At 40.7% G+C, this 13,286-nt stretch overlaps 1 protein-coding gene across 2 annotated transcripts in view; it reads right to left on the bottom strand.

Moving 5' to 3' along the window:
• rbfox1 (RNA binding fox-1 homolog 1) overlaps window positions 1-12,158 on the bottom strand; it is a 147,351-nt gene extending 135,193 nt beyond the window's left edge. For both annotated transcript variants that reach the window (XM_076081952.1, XM_076081961.1), the window contains exon 1: window positions 11,645-12,158. In XM_076081952.1, the coding sequence (XP_075938067.1) occupies window positions 11,645-11,740 (96 nt within the window). In that variant the 5' untranslated portion in view covers window positions 11,741-12,158. The remainder of the gene's footprint in view (window positions 1-11,644) is intronic.
• Window positions 12,159-13,286: the final 1,128 nt, after the last annotated feature.

Genomic DNA, 13,286 nt, shown 5'->3' with positions numbered 1-13,286 from the left:
ATTTCACCAGAATCCAACCCGGTGGCACCGATGACAAGCTTTAAGAACAACTATATAGAAATAGACAGTCTTCTCTCTGATGGTCTTGGTTACTTATGTAGCTCATATTAAGTGAGACATGTCAAAATCAAGTTGAAAGTTCCTGTCATTAACTATGAGATAATAACGATGACGTCACGATGACACCATCAGAACTACAAAAGACATTACACAACTGATTACAGCTCAACATGATGAGTAAACCCACATTCATTTGTAAAAGCGGTGGAGTCCCCCTTTACAAACACATCAATGAGGCACATGGTTGCAGTGAAATGTTCCTTTGTTACTATAAACACACACACTGTAGTTTATTTTGTCCTGCTGCCAGAAATAATCACTAGAGCTCCATATGTAGATGACTGCTGCTGAAAATAGTTCAATTAAAGTGTTTCTATTTAAAGTCCCAAAACATGGCAGTAAGGAACGGAAATGTGCCTGCTGCAACTGATGTATCACTGCAGACTGCACACTGTGTCTGAATTGTACCATCTTGGAATAATAAGTGTCTCAACACTTTTATCAAAAAGAGAGCTACTATGGGTAAAAGACAGCAAGAAAGAGAGAGAGAGAGAGAGAGCTTTAAATATGCGTTATATTGAACCGCTTGGGTCAGTAATAGTTGAGATGAGGAAAACAGTAATAAACACTGCAGCACATGAGATCAGTTCACAGGAGCTGTCTGTTCAGCACCACCACAGCACAAAGCCAAAGAGCAGCAATATAACAGGCTGCTGTGAGTTTGCCACGGCCTCCTGTCTGAAGAGCTGTGATGTGACTTTCTGCAACACAGTTGCTCAACAAAATGCAGTTGCAGTCTATTTATGCTACACAACATAACTATGAGAAAACAGAACTAAACGGTGGAGCATTCCTCTGCTGCATTTTTTGATTATGCATCAGGAGGAATGTAAACAGCAGCAAGAAAACAATTCTCTGGGCAGATGATTTTGCCGACATCTTAGCTGAACATTCAATATCAAGGAGACATTCTCCATCAACTATGACTGTGTTTAAGCACCAAGCATCATTGAAGTGAAGAGAGAACACCTCCTTATTTCCCTGCCATCAGACAGCCAGCAGCAGGCTGGGTAATGGAGTAGCCTTAGGTCCTAGCTGGGTTAGCTTAGTTCCCATGAGTCCCCCCTGGCTCTCCTCTCTCTCCTCCTGAGGGGACGACTCCGCTTTCAGTGGCGTCTGGTCTGAAGATGCTGTCGGGGGTGATCATCTCAAGACTCCCAATATTTCTGTATTTTCTTTTAAGGATTTACGTGTTCAGTAGGACCCAATGGGCTTAGAGCTAAGAGCTTCAGACAGGGTGGGGACCAGGTAGCGAGTAGGGGTGAGGAAACAATCCGAGGAGCTCAGAGTTGATGCTGAGATGTGTGTTGATGAAGAGAACTGAGCCAACAGAGCACTGCGGTCTCTTCTATGTTGTGCTACGTTCCTGCTAATGTACACATGAGGCTGTACAATACTGGCATTGCCATTTTTTCTCTCTGCGGTGTACATTGTGACATGACATAATGCAGGCATATCCACCATACATCTTGTAAGCTGCATTTAAAAGTTAAATGCATCAATCTGGTGCACTATTTATGCAAAATGAAAAGGCTAGATTAACAATGTAGTTTAGATGAACAATTAATTGTGCAGCCCTTCAAGTAAATGTAAAATGTAATTGTCATGTACAGTGTCTGTGAGTATGCTGACATCAGCATCCAACAGGAAGCGTGTCTCCTGGATATTCCTACCTGCTTCTTTAAACCCGTGGAAATGAGTTTCTGAACAGAGAAGACTGAAGTTGGTTGCCTTTAGCCTACTTCTCATGTGCTCTCTCTTTTCTAATCCCTTTTCTTCATCCTTTCCTTTCACCGCTCTCTCTCTTTCCATCTCCCACTCCATTCATCCGTGCAGCACTGGCATGTCGTTACATGAACACGGGGGAGAGAGAGAGAGGGAGAGAGAGAGACTCTCAGTAAATGACACAGCACCTCACAACAGGAAACACTCATTCAGCCATATCAGTGACACACATGAACACATGCGGTAATTGACACACAATTTCATTTGGAGGAATGAATCTCTAATTAAATATTGTAAGATTGCTTCATGCCATTTCAGATGTCTTTGTATAAAAACAACTCGTGTTCTTAAAAGGAAATCTCAACCAAATATTCACTCTGTGTTTTCCTCACAAGACTGTAAGCTGGTGTTCCCAAATTGAAATGTTAATGAAATGTAAATGTTCATGGGAGTGGAAATACAAATTGACAAAATAGTTAGTTCCAGAAAGTTACACAATGAAACACGTTTGTGATGGGGACTAGGATCAAAGATTAAGGACACTCAAGGAATATGTTGACACTCTCTATTATGTACTTCTAGATTTAACGGACCCTGTGTGCCCTGCGATGAACTGGCGACCTGTCCAGGGTGTACCCTGCCTTCGCCCAATGTCAGCTGGGATCGGCTCCAGCGCCCCGCGACCCTGAACAGGATAAGCGGTTTGGATAATGAATGAATAGATTTAACGGACACATTCTATTATGCACACAATTTGGTAGTTATTTGCCAAATTATAACATAAAATAAGAGACAACAAGCAAAGAATGTCATTTATTTAAGAAACTTCTTTACTTATTGGTGAACTGAATGTTGTATAACATGAATGTATTACTTCTTGAGCACTATCGTCATTTCATCACAAATCCACATCGAATGAAATTTCATGATTTATTTTATTATTTCTTAAGTTATTGAATACCTATGTACTCTCATTCAAATAATTATTTTGAAGACTACTTTTACTCCAGCTTGAGTATGTTTTTTGCAAAGTAACAGGTGTGATGGTAAATTTCCACTGTGACTTATCGCTCCTGTTTTATTAGCTGACCACTCCGTGTTTTGGCCCTTTAGTATTAACAAAGTTAATACATGTCAGACATGGTCAGCGAGGGTCCTCTCAGGTTGAGTAATATTGGATGTGTGTCTTCATCAGGGGCATGATACTGTCAACTTAGATAGGGGGCTGAATGGGGATGCAATCAGTGGACCAATCAGTGATTAACCAATCTGAATCAATGGTTAGTCAGTAAATGATCACTGTTGTCTGGATATCCTAGTGATGAACTCCTCCTATCCCGCCATGTGCTCAAGGCCTTTATAAGTCGTACATAACCAACACTCTGGGTGCCTTCCTCCTTCAGACCGCATTGCGGTCTGTATGACGATTGAACCTTCTCTACACAGAGAATAAAGACTCTAAGGACAAACTTCTTTTCTCAATGTTTCTTGATTTCAGTATCATAGGACTCACTCGGTAATATTGAATAGTTTTTTCCACCACACAGGTCTTTTACTGGAGGAGAGGTTTTGGCTACACGACCCACATCATCTTCCCCGCTGGAGTCAGGGCAACTGTACATGTACAGACGTATGCTAGCATGTTGTCGCTAGTTTTTTGATACGCTACAATGATTTGATAGAGCATAAAGAAAACAAGAGAAGAAGAGATGAATATGGTGTAAAATTCATAACATGTGCGGACCATTATCGTGGCCAACCAATATTGTGTTGAACGATCGCAATATGTACTTTCCCAATTCATGCAAGTGAACATATTATTATTATAATTATTATTATAATTTCAATATAATAAAAGAAGATAATGTCATTTCATTTCTGCTAGGAGATTATGTACTTGCTGTGTGTGTGTCGGTGTGCATCTCTGTGTCCGTCTGTCTACTCTTGCATTCTACTTGACTGCTTGTATTGCTCAAGGACCTCTCATGGTTGCAGTGATTCTCATTTTTTTTAAACATATTTTATTGACTGTTCACTGCTCTAAACAACTGCTTCAGTTTGGATTGTTGTTTCTGCTATGCATTATAAATTGTTCCTCTCTTGAGTTGCATGCCTAAGTAAGACAAATGCATGTGGTGACTGTGGCTCATTGGTGGAGCAGGGTCAGAGGATCGCAGTGGCGGGCCGTGCATTTTATACCTAGGCCTTCACTGTTGTCCTGCAGCTGAAATACCACCTTATAACCACATGATGGTGCCACAGATATCAGTTTCTAAGGCTGTAACTATGTACGTATTAAATGTACGTACCTATGTACGTATTAAATGTACGTACCGTTCGGTACGAGACTTGAAATACGTTTGAATAGTACTAGAGCATCTGGAAAATGCAGAAGCTTATATTCAGGAAAATATAATGTTTTCTGCACTCATGGAGGACAGTGGTTCTGAGCTGGTCTGGCTGTGGGACCCACCATCACTCCTTAATGACAAGTCGCGGTCCAAAGAGATCGTCTTATGATTTTACTTTCACAACTTGAACATTGTAAGTACTGCTCTGCAGTGTCTTTCCTCGTCTCAGTCCCCTGTGTCATGGTGCATCTCACTCAGTCAGAATGTCCATATTTGATTGGCTGAGCTGCATCACGTGATGTGATCCACTATCCGACAGCCTCTGCTGTTAAGCTTCTTTCACGATAGTCACGTGCTCGCCCACTGACCAATCACAGCGCACTAAGCACCTCGCGGCAGACACTGAGCTGCACTAATGCTGACGTCATTATAGGCCGGCGAGCAGGCTCTGATACGTCAAAGAATACGCCCAACATGTCAAACTAAAGATCTGATTGGTTGAACACTATGACAATCAACAATATCGTCCCCATTCACTTAATACTGCACTGGATGCACTTCAGAGTGTGCAGGCCTCGGGCCTCTCTTCTTACCTAGAGACACAGAGGTGAAATCTGATTGGATAAAAGCTCTACTTAAAACAAGCTGCACTGGAAGCAGAGCAACTGAGGAAGACAGTAGCTGTGCAATGAGAAAATAAGATAATGGGAAAAATATTTTTATAAATTATAATACATGTAGTGTATTTAAGAAAAAATATTAAATTATTAAATAGCTATAACTTTGTGATTCTGTTTAGGCCAGCAGAGAAGGCCTTGCAGGCCCTGACGGCCCACCACTGGAGGATCGGCGGTTTGATCCCCGGCTCTGCTCGTCCATGTCGATGTGTCCTTGGACAAGACACTAACCCCAAGGTGGGGTGAATGAGTATGAATGTTAGTTAGTCCTGTCATCAGTGTATGAATGGGTGTGAATGGGTGAATGATGATCTGCAAGAGCATGGAGGCATGTGTGTATGTGTGTGTGTGTGTGTGTGTGTGTGTGTGTGTGTGTGTGTGTGTGTGTGTGTTGACTGGTCGGAAGACTAGAAAAGAAATATACAAGTACAGTCTATTTACCGTGTGTATGTAGTGTGTGCTGACTACAACAGAGAAAGCTAATGTTAGTTTTTGCATAGTTTAACTCCTGGTATGTAACATTTAGTGTATAATGTTACCTTTGATTGATGGTTTGTTGTTTTTTGCCGGAAGGGAGAGAACAGACTGGCAAGGGAAGAAATAATCAGAATATTATATGTATTGGCCAAGTATGTGTGCACATACAAGGAATTTACTCCGTTTTTTTCATCTCTCTTGATGTATTTGTAAATGTCCTCGCTGCGGGACTAATAAAGGATTATCTTATCTTATCTTACACAAAAATATAAATCAACATCGAGGGACAAGGACAAAAAATAGGTGTTTACGTAAATCGTATACATAAAAATCTATATATAGATGGATACTTTATTCATCCCCAAGGGGAAATGTGTTTGTTACAGCAGCAAAAAATACACTAAAGCAATTAAAGTAACAGAGTAAAAAAGTATAAAATATAAAAATTGTATATTTTTTATTGTAATTTTAAATATACAAAATATTAAAAATGCACAGTAGCCTATATACGATGAAAGAGTATGGTGGTATTAACTAAGCTAAACTAACCAGTAGTGCAAAGATTAACCACAGCAAACAAACAACAGTGTAGCAGTGTTATATGTTATATGTTGTATGTCTAGTGGATGATTTATTATAAAGACTTATTGCAGTTGGAAAAAAGCACCAATGACCACCAATATTATAAGATCTATGTCTTATAATAAACTACAAAGAAGTAAATACTGGATGGATATATATGGAGTGGATGATTATGTACATAGATGTCTTGTCTACATACAGTACAGTATGAGGGATTTAAATCGACAGAGACAAATAAAAACGTTTGTGGATTAAACATTTTAACTATAAAACAGCCTGCAGGAAGAACAGTTTCAGTTTGTATTGGTCAGTTTTCTTTTTGTTTTATATTTGTATTTCCATATTTATTAGTTGTATTAGTCACAGGTTAAGACAGGGTCAACTAAACAATAACGTGTTAGAAAAGTCATAAGATATAGAATATTATAGAGAAAAATAACAAGATGAGAAGGCAACTAAAATAATCTTAGTGTTACAATAATCATAGCACTATTAATTATAAATTATAAATATGCATTTACCTCAATGACACTGTAAAAAATGTTGAGAAAAAAAGGGATGTAAAAAAATGACTGTCAGAGGCTCTAAGAGGTTTGTTTGTTAGAAAGAAGATTGAGGCATCTCCTAAAACTAGATATTCTGAGGAGTTTATAGAAAGTAATAATAGCTTCATGGTAAAATCTAAGTAGCGCTGGGTGTCGTAATTTATTCCTCACTGTTTGTCAACAGATAAGCCCATTGTTGTAACTACACATGTACATTTTTTCCCGAGTAATTGTCTTAACATTACTGATAACAAGTCAATTTCAAATGAAATGTTGTGTTTGCAGTAGTCATAATGAAGTACAATACAGTGTTAGCCTCGGTCTGGCCTCAACCCGATCCCTCCTCTGTTGTCTTCCTCTTTTCTCCCCATTAAAGAGTTCTTCCTGTTCCGATGTGAGGGTCCTGGGACAGAGAATGTCGCATGTGTACAGATCGATTGTAAAGCCCTCTGAGGCAAATTTGTGATTTTGGGCTGTACAAAAATATATAGAATTGAATTGAACCCCAGATAGTCTGGGTTCAGCCGGTCAGCAGCTCATAGAGAATAGTCCACCCCTTCCCTGGTAGGCTTTTAATGTGAAACCTCAGCAGGAAGTGATGGGTTTCATTGGCAATAACTTAATGTGGAACAACGGGAAATACATAATTTCTGTTTACAAAGTTAACCTATCATTAACTTTTACAAATCGTGCGAACATCAGTGCAGTTACTCTCATGACACCACCACTAATATTTCATCAAGGTCACAGTTCTTCTCTGCTCTTGGCTATGAGCATAATTGATTTACCCCAAAACACGTGAGGAGACCATGATGTGTAGATGATTAAAGACTGACTGCATCGACTGTGTGTACATAGGGGATCCACCCTGGTAGACTCTTGAGCTTTTTGGAAAGATGTGTTGAAAAAAAAGAGAAATCATTTCCGGGTGAATCACAATGTAGATCGGAAAATAATGAATGTGCTGTGCTGTGAAAATATATCTGCACACACAGAATCCCCAAAGGCCTTCAGATGTATTCAAAATGTCTTACATGGCTCGACTATATATAGCTTCAAAGACCCAGATTCCCTGTGTAGGCAAGGCTCACACACACACACACACACACACACTCGCGCACAATGCTCTGGTATAACATGCCAACACGTTAGCACAATCTGGAATACTCGAACATTGCAATCTGAAAACAAAGGCTTTCTCCCTCTCACACACACACACACTCTCTCTCTCTCTCTCTCCCTCTCTCACAGCGTGTAGCGAGGGATGAAAGAGCTGGATAAAGGAATGAAACTAATGGAGGAAAGTTGCTTAATGACAAATTGTCAGATTGCAGAAGCCATTTTCTCTGCTCGTCATTTAGCTCTTTCATCCTGGAGCGCCGTTAAAATATTCCTCTGCTTCGGGCTTTTGCTCCGTCACACTTTCATTTTCTTCTTAGTTGCACTCTTTGCATTTTCTCTCTCTCTCTCTCTCAGACGTGGTGGCAGAAGGCCCACAATGCAGATGTGCTCCAAAACTGGGTCATAAAAATACGCGGCGTGCCCCCCAACTCCTTACTTTCTGACTGCAAACAGTGTATAATAGAAATAGAACGTTGTGATGTTAACAGCAGTTTATAAAATGTATGTCACATCATGTATTTTTGCGTAACGCTTGTGTTTTTGTATTATCCATTATATTTTTTGAATGAGAAAGGGTTTTAAATAACATTAACATTCATCCGTTAAACAGTGCTCGTCTGATGAAAAGAGTGTGATGACGGTCATGGGCTGGATGTTCAGACAGGATCACAGGTGGAACATCAAAACGTAAAACTGAATTCAACCAGCAGCTCAGAGGCCGTTCACACCGACATTAACAAGCGTCTTAGTTGATCCAATCACCAGGGGACAGCTCTAACCTGCTCACACCTGGTGCTAGAATGCGTCTCCAGTGACCACTTGTGATCTATAATGCTTTCTGCTGTGATACCCGGAGCTCTTTCCCCAAAGATGAGCTCATAAACATCAGGGGAACAACTCCATCGGACTTACTTCCAACTTTTCTCTTAACATCCCTGGAATTACTGGACATTCTAGTCAACGGTGCGCTCACCTTTACTCATGCAGTGAAGCATCATAGGAGAGGAAAACAAGCATGGATTTTGCACATCGCTGCCGGGGATATTTCTTTCAACGTGCGCAAACTTGTCCAACAAACTGGACGAACTTCCGCTACCATTGGGGAAAAACTGACTTTTCTTCATCCTCCGTTTTGTGCTTCACAGAGACCTGGTTCTGTGGATCGATACCAGGTTCTGCTCTCCAGCTGCCAGGCTTCCAGCTTTTCAGAGCGGATCATGAAGTGACCATATTGTGGTCCATCTGATTCCTGCCTACAGGCCAAAATTAAAGCTCTGTAACCCTGTTGTCAGGAAATCAAAGCAGTGGACCAGTAAAGCAATGGAGGATCTCCGGGCGTGCTTAGACTGTACAGACTGGGATGTTTTCAGGACTGCTACCAACAGTCTGGATGAGTACACAGAGGCGGTGACGTCATACATCAGCTTCTGTGAGGACAGCTGTGTTCCATCAAGCACCAGGGTGAGTTACAACAACGACAAACCCTGGTTTACAGCAGAACTCAGACAGCTAAGGTTGCACAAGGAACAGGCATTTAGGAGTGGTGGCAGGGACATGTATAAAGTCTTCCGACTGCAGCTAATTTAGTGCAACTGTTTTCTATGTAGTAGGACATAGTCCCCGGTACCGTATGGAACACACGGGGATGGATGTGTAACAGTGTAGTGCCATCTACTGGGAGTCATTCCAGCTGATGGTTGATCCGTGGGTTGTGTAATGATGGAGGGACATGAGGACAGTGAACATCAGCAGCAGCCTGCTGGCTGTAAACACTGCTCCCACAAAATGATCATGTTTCCATTCCACAGCGTCTTTATTCAGAGGAACGCTGCCATTATTCCACACACACACACACACACACACACACACACACACACACACACACACACACACACACCTTATATACATGAAGAGACAGTAAATTACACTGAAAATCATGGTCATCATTCATCATTCTCTTCTTTGATGGGAGTAAACAACAGCATTGTTTTTAAAAATCCACTCAGTACGTACTAAGTTTACTACTGTTTGAGCCTTCATCACTCATCACATGGATTAAAGACATTAGACCAGTCCTTTGTGTAACAGCAGAGTGAATATTGTCCTTAAGTATGGAACTAGTTCACAAAATGTAAGAAAAAACTCACAGTCTGTCTGCAACAGTAGTTGAACTATTTTCCACTTGCAACAATGCTTCCATACATGTGACTGCTAAACAAGCCTGATCTGAAATGAAATTCATGTTTACAATAAAAAAGTACAATATTTAGCTAACTAAATGATTGAAAACTCAGAACAGCATGAACTGTGTGGACGTTTGTAGTTGCCAATAATAAAATCATTCAACCCCATAATTTCATTTGTATCATATTTGATACATCAGTTTCTGGGACCTCTATATCTTCAACAAGATCAATAATTACCTGACAGGTATGTGTTAACTGCCCTCTAGTGGATTATCAACGTGCATCGCTCATGCCACATTCCCACTCCATGGGCTCTTTCTTGGTTTTCCATGAGCCAAAGTTTTGGATAGTACCTGGTACTTATGTTGGTACCAACTTGTTTGAGGCTCCAAGTGAACTGGGCCAATACTAGAAGGTGGAGTCAAAACACTGCAGACCACTGATTGGTCAGAGAGAATTGTCACTGGCACGACACTGGACATCCTGCACAAACCTGTCATTTGTAGATAGCTACTGTCACTAGCAACCACAATTCTTTTTTTCACTCAGCCAGCAAAACAAATTTTTACACTACTAGACCAAAAATGTAAGCACAACTGATATGACAGAACTGACAGACATCTATAAATCACATTCAGTAAGCTATATACAGATACAATAAGTAAAGGACAGTAAAGAAACGATACAGTATATTTAAATGTATTCATTCAAATGTGTATTCCATAATAAAAGTAGCGCCAAAGTCACTGTCCATAAATGTGTTTATGTGCATTACTGTACTATTTGAAAAAAAAAAAAGGAGTTCAACCAATTGTGCAGATTCGTCATACTCTTAAGGATAGAGGGATATATTATAATAGCATATAATGCAATGCATTGTAATATACTGGAGTAAGATACAATACAATAACAATAAATAAAGAGATAACTGTGTTTTATATATATAAATAAATACTGTATATCTTTGTTTCTGAAAAAACCTATAATTGTTTCATGTGTCAGTCTGTGTGCATCCAAATAAAATAAAAATTGCCTTTATATTTGAACTATGCCTTGATTGTATTTCTTTTCATGTTGTGATTCATCCTTTACGTCTTACAAAATAAAACACTATAGATAGATAGATAGTTACTTTATCAGTTAATCCCATAAGGGGAATTTTTTCGCTACATCAGCATTTATACATACAGGTAAGCAATAAAAATACTAAATATAAAAATGCACAATATATACAATAAAATAGAATAATATTAAATGAACTAACTAAACAATGCTATGGTGTAGAACTGAGAGCTAGTCACAAAATAAATGTGGGTGTTGACCTCGACTACATGCCAACAAAAACTTATCTCATTGTTATTTTACAAAAACTATAAATATATATATATATTTTTTTTCCATTAATAATCATTACTAATCATATATACAAAGTATTCAGAGCTTACACTCTGTTAACATTGTACTAAACATGCTTTTTACAGGGTATCAACAAACTAGAATATAGAGCAGGCAGGTCCTGACCCATTGTCTCTCCTACTAACAGATGTCAACGTCACTGAACCTTTCCTGGATGTGGACTTCCCCCCACCTGCTTCATCTTCAAAGAAGTGGAGGAGAGCCCATATCAGTTGTACACAGTTCAGCATGATGGCAGGACGAGGACTGATGCCTCTCAAACTGGCACAAACTGACACTACGCATTAACGGATGCTAGATATTCAAACACTCTTTGTGCTTCTCTTATTTTGCCCTGCAAGTAAGAGCCGCAGTCATTCTGTTCCACTTCACTTCCCATGTCCAGAAGCAGCAGACAAAGGCATGTGCACAAGATGAGGATTCATGTACACAAACACACTTACCTGCTGTAAATACATGAAGGTGAGGGCTGCGCAGGACAGCTGAGGACAGGTGTCCACGTTGGGTAACGCCACGCATGTTCCTCCAGGATGCTGCATGTTCCCTCCTCTATCTGACAACACAAACCCCAACTGTACACAACCCTGTTCTGAGCGGAGAGGGAGCAGCAGGATGAGCAGAGAGAGAAAGAAAAGAAAAGAAAAAAAAAAGAAAGAAAGAGAAAGACTGATTGGTAGAGAGTGAGCAGAGAGATGGAGCTTCAAAGGAAGCAGCAGCCGGTCCCGTACGATGGAGACCCGAGTGTTTTCTGCTCACAAGAAGGCGGGACGAGCGCGGGCTAAGAGAGAGAGAGAGGGGGGGGGCGTGGGCTGCTGCAGTGTGTGTGACTCAGAGTGTGTGTGTGAGTGAATAAGTGTGAGTCTGACTCAGTATGTATGCATGTATGTGTCTGTATGTGTGTGGAAGCAAGCCAGCAGTCAGTGTGACTGCGATCGCTGGAGCGTGAGGGAGGCAGAAAATTGTCTGTGTTTCTAATGTGGTGTGTGCATGTGTGTGTGTGTGAGAGAGAGAGAGAGAGAGAGAGAGAGAGAGAGAGAGAGAGAGAGAGAGAGAGAGAGCTGTGTGTCTAGGTGTATGCTTTTTTTTTTCTTGCACAAAATGCTGATCTCTCTCGCTCTTTCTCTCTCTCTTGATGAATTGAAGTTCTCTGACATGTGTTACTGGAGGCGATCGAGGATGCTGACTGCAGCCACAATAGAAGCCTCTAATAAGAGTGCCATCATTTGCTAGCAAACCTTTTTGAGTCATGCAAAAAACAAAACAAAAAAGGTGTCTGCATCATAAAAGCTATTAATCACTTTATGTTTCTATAAAAAAATACAAAATGAAATAATATGCAAAAAATGAACAGACGGACTCCAAAAGGTTGATTTAACCCACATTTAGTATAAATGGTGCACTGTTGCAGCGGCTCAGGTGTTTTTGTGTTTTTGTCTGGGTCTGCTAATTGTATTTACAGAGACAGCCCTAGCAGACACCCAACAGCTTGTGTTACACATCCACAGATCAACGCTTCCTACCATACAAGTGTCCCAATGGTAGAGCTACAGTCACTCGGGCTGCTGCGCCAACCAGGCCCGGATACCACAGCCTCACCTACAGGTGCTGGTCATATAATTAGAATATGAAACATGAAAAGTATGAGCATGTACAGCACTCAATACTTAGTTGGGGCTCCTTTTGCCTGAATTACTGCAGCAATGCGGCGTGGCATGGAGTCGATCAGTCTGTGGCACTGCTCAGGTGTTATGAGAGCCCAGGTTGCTCCGATAGTGCCTTCAGCTCTTCTGCATTGTTGGGTCTGGCATTTCGCATCATCCTCTTCACAATACCCCATAGATTTTCTATGGGGTTAAGGTCAGGCGAGTTTGCTGGCCAATTAAGAACAGGGATACCATGGTCCTTAAACCAGGTACTGGTTGCTTTGGCACTGTGTGCAGGTGCCAAGTCCTGTTGGAAAATGAAATCTGCATCTCCATAAAGTTGGTCAGCAGCAGGAAGCATGAAGTGCTCTAAAACTTCCTGGTATACGGCTGCGTTGACCTTGGACCTCAGAAAACACAGTGGACCAACACCAGCAGATGA

This window comes from Anarhichas minor, unplaced genomic scaffold (genome assembly GCF_050575085.1).
Source record: "Anarhichas minor isolate MPS153535 unplaced genomic scaffold, ASM5057508v1 ptg000007l, whole genome shotgun sequence".
In the NCBI taxonomy this organism is placed as follows: Eukaryota; Metazoa; Chordata; class Actinopteri; order Perciformes; family Anarhichadidae; genus Anarhichas; species Anarhichas minor.
Note: the sequence above shows the minus strand (reverse complement) of the source record. Positions and strands in the feature narration are given on the sequence as shown.